Source organism: Filicampus tigris, chromosome 4 (assembly GCF_054856515.1).
Source record: "Filicampus tigris isolate MCC_2025a chromosome 4, RoL_Ftig_1.0, whole genome shotgun sequence".
Classification (NCBI taxonomy): domain Eukaryota; kingdom Metazoa; phylum Chordata; class Actinopteri; order Syngnathiformes; family Syngnathidae; genus Filicampus; species Filicampus tigris.
In genome coordinates this window covers 6,907,501-6,920,000 of record NC_141220.1, presented here as the reverse complement: position 1 = coordinate 6,920,000, position 12,500 = coordinate 6,907,501, and the positions used below count along the sequence as shown (strand labels likewise).

Below are 12,500 nucleotides of genomic sequence, written 5' to 3'. Positions count from 1 at the left end.
CAGTACTTCCTCTGGACGTCAGAACATCCAACGGCACACAAACTCTCTGTAGTTAGAACACTATACAACCAACCTAGCATCATAAGAGACAAGAAGGACAGACAGGAGGAAGAAAACCATCTACAACACGCTTTCACATTCTGCCAATACCCCAAATAGGCCACCAGCAAAGGAAAAGATTAAGCGATACAAAAACTGAAAAAAGTAAGAAAAACAAAAACCAAACAAGTGATTAACAGTGAAAATAAGGACACAATAACACTTCCGTGTGTCAGGGGATGTTACGGCTACTCTTGCGTTCAAAAAAGGCCAAAAGAAAACGTAGCTTTCAGAAGGATGTTTGCGACTCACTAAATAATAAGCACTCGCGGGGATGTCTTCTCATTCATCAGAGGGTTTCTATTGAGAAAACATCTCCGTGGTTGACTTCAAACTAGACAAAGCAAATAGCTTCTGGCATTGATCATCGAAACTTTAGTGATCCAGTGTAGTTTAGTGGTTGACAAACTGTCTCACCCCTCACTCCTTCAACACAACCAGGAAAGCCCTCGTGACACCCAACCAGCTGTCTTAAATCTCTAATCAGCAGGATGGTCTGAGGAGGAGGCAAGACCAGTAAAGAAAATAATTCAAATATTCATTATCATTAACTTAATATGGATGGACAGTTATACAATAATTAATACACAGGCCGCAACAGGGGAATTACAGAACCCATTCAACGCATCATGAAAAAACATCAAATACATATGGTAGTAAAACCATACCAGAAATTACAGCTTTTGCACACAAAAGACACCATAACACATTACAAGAAATACAATATATCTACAAAATTCCATGCAAAGCATGCAATGAAACTTATATTGGAGAAACTGGACGAACATTCAGCAGTTTGGAGCCCAGCCTTGATCGGGTTGGGGAGCCTTATTTTGAAGGTTTCCCAACCCGGTCAGCTGTTTATAGAACACACAACACAAGGAAGCAGTGGCAGCTCCGATGATGGCTGAAGTGACAGCCGAAACTGTCAGCATGGTAAGAGTTTCGCATCACCGGGAAAAGAAAAAAAGAAACCTTAAACCTATTTTGGGTCTTACAAATAATGTGCTTTTAGGCATTAAAAGCACTCTTGGAAACCCTTTCATTGTACTTTTGTTAATTAAACAAGGGTCATCACCCTTTTTGGTGAGGTGCACCCTCCCTTGGAGTGAACAATGGTGATGGTGCTGCACTTTTGATGATGATAAGAGAGGAGACTGTGGAGGCGGGCAGAACATCCCCCAAAACACACTCCAGAAATTATGTAATTTAGAGATGTAAAACTATATGCCTTGACTTTCAAGTTAAATTTGTACTGTATCTTGACCCCAATCATAATTTTAAACACTCAAATCATCTTTCCCCTCTGAAATGCCATTATTCAGTTTCCACCCCCTCTTCTCCTGCTGTTGTGGCCACCTCGGCATTAAGCTAGTGGACATTCAAAGTAATGTGGTTGTTTTAAATACGCAACTTATAATTCCCTTTTTTGACTATACATTTATGGTAAACTGGGAGTAGCAATAAACATCAGGGGTGGCCAACCGTGTTACCGCAAAGAGCCACAGCATACACATACACTTGGTACCTTGATTGTCGAATGTAATCCGTTCCATCACCACATTCAAATGAGCCCTCCACACACACTGTATTGCTAATTACAGTATAAAGTCAGACACACAGGACCACTGTAAATAAAGGAAACTGGTATAGAAAAAGCCAAGTAACAATAAACAAAATAATCACCTTGTTTCTTTTTCTGTGCTTACTGATATGCTTAAATTTGGAGGGCAACTTATCTCAATGTTGTCCAAGGTAGGGGGTGGAAGTTGGGCGAAGTGGAATTCTCAACCACAGATACTTCTCCCCACCAGACGATGGTCGTCGCAGTGACATTTTTTTTTTTTTTTTAATCGGAAGATAATGTACTGTAGCTCTGAGTGCGCACGGCTGGATTTTGTTTACACCTGTAGGTCCGCAGGAGATGTCGCGTGCGGCAGTCAGGCAATCTTCAGTGCATTTCTTCGGACATGTGAAATTATCACATGGTTTACGCAGCCAATTGGGTGCCCATATTGCAAATACAGGCACCCGGTTGGCCGCGTGACACGAACCCGGAAGTGAGGTGCTGAAATGCCACACTGGCGAGTAAAATTACATTTTAAGAAGAAGCCGCGGGTTGGCCAGACCTGCTCTACATAATTGTGTTAGTTCTTTATAGCTTAACATTATCTCTTTGTTTTCTTTGAATGGGACTTAGATTATGAAAAATAGGATGTTACTCGAATACCGGGGATGTTATAGTCGTGGTGTCTGAAAATGCTTGCTGTGACATTTGACCTTCTATGTCCACAGGAATAATGCCTGGACGTTACAACCAAGAAGTGGGCCAGACCATCCCGGTGTTTGCTTTCTTGGGGGCGATGGTCGTCCTGTCCTTTTTCGTGGTCCAGCTCACAAAGGCCAAGAGCAAACCCAAGCGCAGGAAACCCCGCATCAAACGCCCCACATACTTGCAGCAGACAACAAGTGGGAAAAACCCCACAGTTTGACCAATTTGGACATGTGGTGGAACAATTGGGTGTGCCTCCATAATGTGCACATTGCTTAAGGAACAATAACCTTGAACATGTGGAGCACAAAGGAGGTCCAATGGTGTTTTGAGGAAGACGTGTTCGGCACTCTACTCTAATTGGTGTTTAACAAGTGTCTTGAATGTGACAAAACAGGTTTCTTTTTTCGTGCCAATTGTCCTTTCAAGGTGTCTGTGTGTTTGTGGTGTCATGAACTGTCTTGCAACACACATACAACTGGGTTCTCTTTTGGACAGCCGTTTTAACCTTTCCCTCCTTGCTCAAAATTATGTGACCAAATTGAAACATGTTTACTTTGTATATTTATTAAATTTGTTTGTACCCTAACATATTCACACACAGGCATACACACACACATTCACAAACTGTCGGAAAAAAAATATGCATACACATATGAAACACCTCATCCATACATGACAATTCCCATATCAGAACCATTCAGAAGTTATGCTATACACCTGTTTGTATAGCTGCTTTTCTGTTTTTAAACTTTGTACAAATCTCCCTTTGGATATTATGTTGATCTCCTCAAAAACGACAGTGACTTACTTGTTCCAATATACTTCATCAATAAGGGAAAATAAAAAAGCATAATGAAACATGGTCTGTACTTTACTCCTAGTCAAGTTCTCTTTTTAATGCTGGTAGTGCCTGCTGTTGTCTGTTCGGACAAAGTCATGAAACTCAACTTCTAGCAATGGTTGCCTGTCGAGTTTCATGTATGCAAGCATTGTTGCCTTTGTGTGCACCTCAAATGCATAAATTCATATTTGTATGAACAAGTTAGGGTGAGAAATACGCCTTGCTTCGTGACATTCTCTCCATCTGTAATTTCAAGTGTGACCACATTCTCCATAGGGTGAGAAAACTGGAGCATGCCTGACCCTCAATCACTCTACAATCTTCCAACAGCCGTTTTTGTACAAGCTGTTCCAATTTCGCTTTCTTGGGCTATTATCTTTCTGTAGTTTGCAGTAGCAGCAGTTGATGCTGAATGTGGTATTTTTTTGTCTCTTCAAGGAGATACAGTATACCATGCAATGTTCACAGTGTAAAACACCTTACTTTATAAAGGATCTCTGCCATTCCCCCATTCAAATACTCAAAAGGTAAAGAATTACAGTTCCCTTCGCTTTTGACCGAGGCTGCAACAAAGCGAGCGCCTTCTCAATATTGCCAACTTTAGTGACTTTTTTGCTATATTTTGTGACGTAAAAACCCCTCCATTAACAAATCTTGCAACTTTTTGTGCTGTCACTTGGCAAGATTCTGAAATTCCTTCCAGATGAGATGTTTGTCACTCTGTGTCCAGACTGCAACTGAATGGCACTTGCGCAAAGTCACCTCTGGCTAATTCTCTGACCCAATTTAACAGAGTTGTAAGACCGCTATTTTACAAAATTCTGAACTGCTTGCTCATTATTCCTTCTGGTGTTTGTACAACCCTTCTTCCACCACCCACCAAGCCCACAGTAAAGTGCTGAATAGGTTGCTGTAGCTTTCTGTATAATCACAGTGAGTAAACGCAAGTCTTTTGGAAAAACAAAACAAATATATAATTAGACAAGCATTTGGCAGACATTTCATTCGAATCTAAAAACTGAGACGGGAAGTTGTATGAGAATATCTTCCAACATAATTGTTTGCATGGTGAACGATTTACGTTTCTTGCTGCTGGCTGATCAAAGTCTAGATTGATTAATGTCATTCTCGGAGGGATTTAGTATTGGTTATTAGCTCAAATCAGTGATGCAGGTTGATTTCATCAGAGGTGATTTGCATCTGTGTGCAACAGGTCTGAGCCCTGACTGCTTTTGCATAGCGGAGAACTAATCTCCCCAGGAACCTTGGGAAAGTGGGAAATGACTCTGAGGCCAGCTAGCTGTTTTAACAAGATTTGGGAAAGCTGGTGGTGAGTGGAGGTCACATGCCCTTTTTGCTCCAAGGTTCCCAGATGCCAGAATGTTCCTGTCTGGCCAATCAAGTCAACCGCTCTCTTACTGAAACGGCAGTTGAAAGACATCATGGCGACATGTTGAACCTTTCTCCCAATCAGCCCCTCCAATTCTGCTCCATTACACGTCCCAGCCGCCTTTACAGCTCACACGAGTCCATATCCACAAGAGGGCCGACCAAACATCCAAACCCCTGCTGCCCCATGGAAGATTAAAAAAATGTCATGTGCTCAAGTAAAGATATTTAAATTGTGACCTTACTTAGATCTCGACTTTAATACTTGCGACCCGTGACCACTTAAGCCATTTAGAGACATCCTGTCCAAACCTTAAGATTACAATTGCAGCATCTTAGCCATTTTTTCCTGACCCTGTGACTCAATCTGGAATTGGCCAACCAGTGTTGTTGTATGACTAGGGTTGTAATTGGGTGGTGGGGGGGGACATAAAAGCCATGATCATCAGTGGGCCTGGTCTGCCCTATCTTGTGGATTTATTTCTATTTTTATATTTTCTATTATAGTATGTTGTATGAAGCATCCCTTTGGGAGTTTATAGATCAAATGTTTCTCATTTAGAAAGTCTAAATTTATTTGAGTCATCCCTCTACCCGTTTATTTATAGTACTGTATATCTATATATAGCTGTGTCATAATCCCTAAAGTGTATTTTGGAACAATTGTCTTCGTGTGTGTTTTTGTCTGCATGCATGAATTTGACTGTGAATGTTTTTATAGGTTTTGTCCTGCCTACTGGGCTCTTCTCAGCCCATGTAGCACCCGCACTGGTATCAAACTCCGGTCCTCAAGGGCCACCATCCTGCATGTTTTAGATGTTTACCTCCCTAACACACCTGATTCAAATGGTCAGCTCATCACCAAGCATTGAATCCCTTTGGGAGTTTATAGATCAAATGATAACAATCCTGATCTTTTGAATCAGGTGTGTGGGAGGAGGGAAACATCTAAAAAATGCAGGATAGCGGCGGCCCTCAAGGACCGAAGTTTGACACCTGTGTTCTAATGTGTAGTCACCAGAGCTGGGCATTGTCTATCCGTCTATAACTTCTGGGTGGTATTTCCAGCCGACCCACGTGGTCCCAGTCCGTCCCTCATCAGCAACAGCCGATCGGCGTCGAGAACATAATTTTCACGTCACAGGCAGGCGGCGCACAAGCAGACACGCCACCAAATAAAGAAGCATATCAAATAAAAACAACAGACACACACGCACGGCGTGGTGATCGGTGAAATAAAAACAAAATGGGGCACGTCATTGCACCGAAGTGTACAACACTTATTTTTCTTTTTTTTTCTTTGTTTGGCTGCATGTCTGGAGTGGGCCACCTGCGTGCGACGTGGTACCGCTAAAGTCCATTCTCGATGCCGTTTAGCTGACTAAGACTGACTGGGCGGGTCTGAAATATAGACGGGAACGCATAGACGGACTTAAGCATTGACGTGTCGTATACCTAGCTCTGGACTACTCACTACTGTCTGCCCCGTAGACATATAATCATTGAAGTTACAATGAATTGTACATTGACGTTAACGCAGTTGATTGTATTTTTGCAGTTATAACCAAAACATTTTTAATAGAATTTAATGAATTTGTGACAAGATGATAAGGTCCAGTTTATGACTAACGCTGGGCATTCCTGCTGTGAAAACCGCCGACAAGTCTTTCCGATTAAACCAAATTGTACGGTGGTCAAGCGGTAAGCACATCCAGCTCTGGGCACTTCCTCCTGTATTCCAAAAACGTGCTTCTTAAGTCAGTTGAACACTATTTGTCCTTAGCTGTGAAAGTACGGAAACTGTGGAGTAAACGTTTCTGACAGGCAAATAAGTTGAAACGTATTTGCAAGTACGTTTGAACGTATTTGAATACATTTGAACTTATTTACAAATACGTTGAAACGTACTTGCAAATACATTTGAAAGTACTTGTAGGTTAAATGTTAAAAATGTAGCATTTTTTTCTCATAAAGCCATGGGTTTTTTTTTACTTGCGTATGTGCGTATCACATTAAACATCCTCAAGTAACTGCTTTAAAAAAAATAGACATCTTACTACAGTTTCATCTTGTTTTGGTTCTGAATGGGATTTGGCAATGCAGGATGGATCTAGTCTAGTGGGATACAAGGCCGTTGGCCGCCCCCAAATCTTAAAAAACGCCTAAACAATTTGCCTTTTCACCTTTAACAGAAAGCTGTTATGTAACAGTTTTTTCAAACATTACTACAAAATATAAACAATATATAATTGCAGATGGCCCAAGCATCATACATTTATGTTGTGTGCCCTTGTCTTTGGCTTGGCAAAACGTTCGGTCGTAAAATATAAAACGTTGTATTGAAATCAACGGAAAATGTGCTGATAGGTTCCAGCTCAACTGCGACCCTTGTGGGGATAATCAGTACAAAAAACTGGATGGATATAATGATGGATAATCATCATCATCATCATCATCATCATCATCATCACCACCACCATAACTTGTAGTGGAGTTATAATTTCATTGAAAGCTTATGAGTAGCACCTGAAGGCATCAGTTTTCCAATTAGGGTCCACCCCTCCCACCTTCCGTCCTTGCTGTGTGGGTGTCAGCGTACTTCAGCACTTCACACACTTTCCTCAGCTTGAGCGCTCATGTGTTCCTCTCAATAATAAGGGTCGTGCCCCGGCCGTTAGTTCATGTGGCTTGAATGCATGTAGCCTCTGTGCATCCCACTGAGAGTTTCCCGTTGGATGAATATGGAGGAGTTGGCTAGAGAGAGCATCAGCCTGCTGGCTTCAGCATCGGCCAAACCTCGGGTGGATCTGGCCAGGCCCCGGCTCAGCTCCGTGGGGGCCATCTTCATCATGCTCAAGTCTGCCCTAGGCGCTGGGCTACTCAATTTCCCATGGGCTTTTGAAAGAGCCGGGAGCATCCACAGCGCGATCACCGTGGAGCTGGTGGGTATTGTTTCTCCTTTGTTCATACATTTAATTGAACCAGGACAATAGCTGTAGACTATTTGTTGTTTGGTGTTGTCTTTGGTGGTGTTGTATTGTACATTTATTATTATTATTATTATTATTACTATTGCATACTGTATATGTTCTGCACCCAGTTATCCACTGTCTACGCAATGAAGAACAAGAAACTCATATCTGGACTTTCAGCGTTTCACTGAACTGAACATAATACTGTTCACATGCTAAATGAAATCGGATCTTATGAAACACTTGCCAGGAATTCAATTTATCTTACGGTTACTCTCTCGGTTAGTGTGCTTGTAAATAACATGATCAAAAACGGCTGCCGTTTTGGGGTTTCAGGTTTTTCCAAACCACATTTTGACATTATGAATCTGGAGGTATCAGCACAATTTCTATTTTTTTCCGGCCAGGGCTCTCTTGTGTTCCTGGTAAGTGGTTTGATCATCCTGGGCTACTCGTCGTCCATCAGTGGCCAATGCACCTACCAGGCGGTGGTGAAGGAGGTGTGTGGCCCGGCCATCGGTCAGCTGTGTGAAATCTGCTTTGTTTTTAACCTTTTTATGATCTCCGTGGCCTTCCTTGTCATTGTGGATGACCAGCTGGAGAAATGTGAGTAGGAGTATTGGCTCTATATTTCCATTTCTATACTTTAAATCAGCAGCATGCATGAAAACGATGCATTTAGTTCCGGAAGTATTTGTACAATATGTTTATTGTATTTATACATTTTATTATTATTATTTATTGTAGTTTATTGTTTTCTCTTTATACATCACCACACAGCCATTTTTTGCAAATTACAGGGATCTTCATTTTCAGAGTCTTAAAATTCATAAATCTGAAGCCCATGGAAATCACAAAATTCTGATATGCTTTGCCACACCTTCAGCGCAGCCACAATCTGTGTCGTTTTGCAACTTGCTTCACTGTTGCGTCTTCATTTGGGTCAAAATCAGGTGACTGACTGGCCAGTGAATACAATAACGTTGAACGAACAATTTATCTCAGTTTTGTAGTATTTGGCTGGATATGAGCATGAAGCATGAGCATACACACCTCACAGTTTATAATTGATCCTGTAGCTTTTATCTAATTAGCACCAATGAACATTAACTATAAACAACTATACTTGCCCATGCCACCATGTTTGATACATGATCTGCATGAGCTGTTCCCATACTTCTCCATACTTTTCTCTTCCCATCTTTCCGCAACAAGTCGACATTGTAACTTCAAATCAAGACTTGTCACCTCCTTCATTCCTATAGACGTATCAAGGGAATGGACCACATGTCCACATCGGGCTCCTTAACCATTTTTTAAATATTTTGCGCACCTGCAATGGAGGTACTCTACAAGTACTATGCATAGAATGGCTGTAATTCCTCAACAGTAAATTACATATTTTTGAAAAAAATGAATCTCTCCTTGTTCTAATTCATTGTGGACCAGTGGCAGCTGGTGGAATTCCTTTCAGAATTGATGAAATATCATATTTATTCATAAATCTAGAACACTGGTGAGTCCACACGTGTGTGCTATCCTTTTAAATTATTGAACAATCGAGTTTTGAAAAGGGCATGCTATCCCTGATGGTTAATTCATTCGCTTATCTGTTAATTGGTAGATGTAGTGGTCTTTTTTTTTTTGCATGTGCAACTAGAGGGACTACAACTGCACCTCCTCTCTATGCTTTATGTCAATGGAGGTATTGTATATTCTAATTGGTAGATAACATTGCAATTAGTCATTTATGACTGTGTTATTATTTTTAATGATTGTCTTTTATCATTTATGTACAGCACTTTCTTACAATTGTGGTTGATGTGCAGGGCTGTATAAATACAGTTGGATTGAGTTTGAACTAAATTATTACATGATATTTGAATTAAGAAAAATTAAAAGCCAAGAGTGGGGCTCAAACTCACGCCAGAAAAAAAGATCACTTTTCGCTGATAAAACCTTTGGCACTAATCACTGACTCCAGTATACAATCACGCTTTACAATACAATTGCCTTACTTGAGCCAGCCGACCAGTGGGGCCAGCCAGCAAGATCTATGAGTGTAGTCTTCAGTGTAGCGCCAAAAGTATTATTGAGAAGCCTGTCCATAAGTCCATAAATACACCATATCTGTTCTGATCCACGCAGCCCAGGCTCCACGTTCTCCTCCCGAAATACCATACGATGAAGTGACTTGACTTCACTGAGTGGAATATAAAGACAAATCTAGACACTGTCGAAGACTGGCGCAACCCCATCCAAAATGGCCACCACATCTACGAGGTCACCTCTTTTCTGAAGCTGAGCCATGATTGGTCGTTACCTGAGCCCTGAGCAACTGTGATGTCATTTTCAGTCGACAGAAGTGACAAAATGGCCGCCCCCCGAGCTTGCTAAAAATGGCTGGATTTTGCTGCTTAGCTTCATATTCCACAAACACAATATTAATCAGAATCCCGTGTTTCAACTAGTGGGCCTGCATAGAACATATTCTTGAAAAAAAATATTTGGGTTGATTTGCCTTTAAGGAAATCTATGCCAAATAAGTAGCTTTAGTATCGATACATCAAGACTACAGTAAAGATATGTCTATCCCATCCCTGTACACCCATCACCTTTCAATTATGAATTTCAACCACTTGTTGTCACTTGTGGGTGGTTTGGTTTGGAAATACGTTCTCTCTGAAATTGAATCTGAATCTCATCCAGCCGTATTTGTCCGACTTTCTTAATTTGTTTGTTGCATTTGCTCTTTCAGATGGTGTTGAAATGTTCTTGTTTGCTTATTGTGTCCATTAGTGTGCGGCTCTCTGTATGAGCTAGTAACTGATTTGCCAGACTCAGAGATGCCCTATCACTTCTACACCGACCAACGCTTTGCTCTGGTGCTTCTGTGTGCCTTCCTCATTCTACCTATTTCCACCCCTAAAGAGATCAGCATTCAAAAATATATCAGGTCTGCCTTCCAGTTCTGCCCTCTCCACAAATACAACACACGCACACACTGCACAAGGAATTTAAGATGTTTGATGTACAGTACAGTAATATATATGCAATTTCAATTGCGTTTGTAGACCAGGGGTGCCAAACCAACAAGCTCATAGACCACGTGAAGCCTAATTTAATGTCCAATGGGCCAGACCCATGAAATCATAGAATCATTAACCCATTAATAACATTTTTTTTTTTTCACTGGGATTTAATGCAAAGCGATAAAGTACATTGAGGGGGAAACAATCTTTGTAGTTATAAACTAGGCACTGTCTCTTACTTACCTTGCGCGCCCACTGACTTGGCTTTCTCAAAAAATAGCAAGTATGATGCCACCTAAGACGTTAATAGTCTCACAACCAGTCAGAAATGATAAATCTCTTACTACAGCACATAACTGCAGGATCAGTGTATTATTTCTAATTTTTTCACTCTGAACTTTCAAGATACAGAAAGGACAAAAAAAGTTTAATGACCAGTGAAATTAAAATGAACCATGATAGCACAGAAAAACATCTTCATTCCAATAAGACTCATATCCCAGCAACACTTTAAATGACTCAGCAATGAGTCATTTAAAGTGGACGTCAACGCAAGAATATGTTCTATGCAGGCCCACTAGTTGAAACAAGGCATTCTGATAAATATTGGGTTTGTGGAATATGAGTTAATCCACCCGTTTTTAGCCATCTCTGGGGGCGGCCATTTTGTCACTTCTGTCGATTGAAAATGACATAACAACTACTCAGGCCTCAGGTAACGACCAATCAGCTTCAGAAAACAGGTCAGCCGTGATTGGTCGTTATTTGAGCCCTAAGTGGTTGTAATGTCATTTTCAGGCAACAGAAGTGACAAAATGGCCGCCCCCAGAGATGGCAAAAAGGGGTGGATTTTGCTGCTTAACTCATATTCCACAAACGTAATATTCATCAGAATGCCGTGTTTCAAGTAGTGGGCCTGCTGTCCCAGAACATATTCTTGAAAAAAATATGTTTGGGTTGATTTCCACTTTAAGGTGTTGTTGTAATTGATAAATTCCGTTGTGAATGTTAATGACGGTTGAGAAAGACATTTGGATTCCAAACAATAAACAAACTATTCACTGATATATGTATGCTTTTAGACATGAGTAAGGCTATGCAGTCTGGTTCATCTGAGGAGTGTAATGAAAATATAATCCTCCAGGGTTCACTGTTGCACTCTCTTACTGAGTAACAAAAAAATGTGAACATACATTACATAGAATGAATAGGGCTTTTTGACTTGCAGGATTTCTGCATCCAAAGTTGTTTTACACTTATAATGCATGTGCAGCATATTGGTAAAAATAGAAACAAGTAGAAAAACAGTATATATACACACAGTAGGGCCCAAAGGCTTGGACACAACTTCTCATTCAATTTGTTTCTTTATTTTCATGACTGTTTACATTGTAGATTCTCACTGAAGGCATCTAAGGCAACAAAGAATGTGGTATTCTGTACTTAATAAAACATTTTTTTAAAAAAGGTGAAATAACTGAAATGGTTTGGGGTAAGCTGGACTGCAGAGTAAAGGCAAAGGTGTCAACAAGTGCTAAACACCTATGGGAATTCCTTCAAGACTGTTGTAAAACCATTTCACGTTTTTTTTCGTAAAGTACATGTCTCCACGTGTTCATTCATAGTTTTGATGCCTTCAGTGAAAATCTACAATGTAATTAGCAGAGTAGAGAGCCAGTATCCTAAACTTGTAACTTTCGAAGCCTTTGTCTAAACGCAAGCACTCACCATTGTAGTTCTCCCCATCTACCATCGCGAAAGTTAGTAATTGCCTATAGGCTGGTCCACCTATTATTTTAAACAGCCTTGCGTTAGCGTTTCCGACTACCAACTTTGACAACAGCGGAACATTTTTAATTAAATATTGAATTTAGTATTGATGGATTCATTGC

The 12,500-nt window shown here is 40.6% G+C and overlaps 3 protein-coding genes across 4 annotated transcripts in view; 2 read left to right on the top strand and 1 right to left on the bottom strand.

Annotated features, from left to right (window-relative positions):
- The window catches only part of mbtps1 (membrane-bound transcription factor peptidase, site 1), a 28,917-nt gene extending 25,685 nt beyond the window's left edge, over positions 1 to 3,232 (top strand). The window contains exon 23 of the mRNA XM_086027935.1: positions 2,395 to 3,232. Within this exon, the coding sequence (XP_085884061.1) occupies positions 2,395 to 2,591 (197 nt within the window). The 3' untranslated portion in view covers positions 2,592 to 3,232. The remainder of the gene's footprint in view (positions 1 to 2,394) is intronic.
- necab2 (N-terminal EF-hand calcium binding protein 2) overlaps positions 1 to 12,500 on the bottom strand; it is a 172,427-nt gene that overhangs the window by 2,822 nt on the left and 157,105 nt on the right. The gene's annotated exons all lie outside the window — the stretch shown is intronic.
- The window catches only part of slc38a8a (solute carrier family 38 member 8a), a 17,858-nt gene continuing 12,588 nt past the window's right edge, over positions 7,231 to 12,500 (top strand). The window contains exons 1-3 of the mRNA XM_086028756.1: positions 7,231 to 7,546; positions 7,984 to 8,182; positions 10,376 to 10,532. Coding sequence (XP_085884882.1) covers positions 7,340 to 7,546; positions 7,984 to 8,182; positions 10,376 to 10,532 — 563 coding nt within the window. The 5' untranslated portion in view covers positions 7,231 to 7,339. The remainder of the gene's footprint in view (positions 7,547 to 7,983; positions 8,183 to 10,375; positions 10,533 to 12,500) is intronic.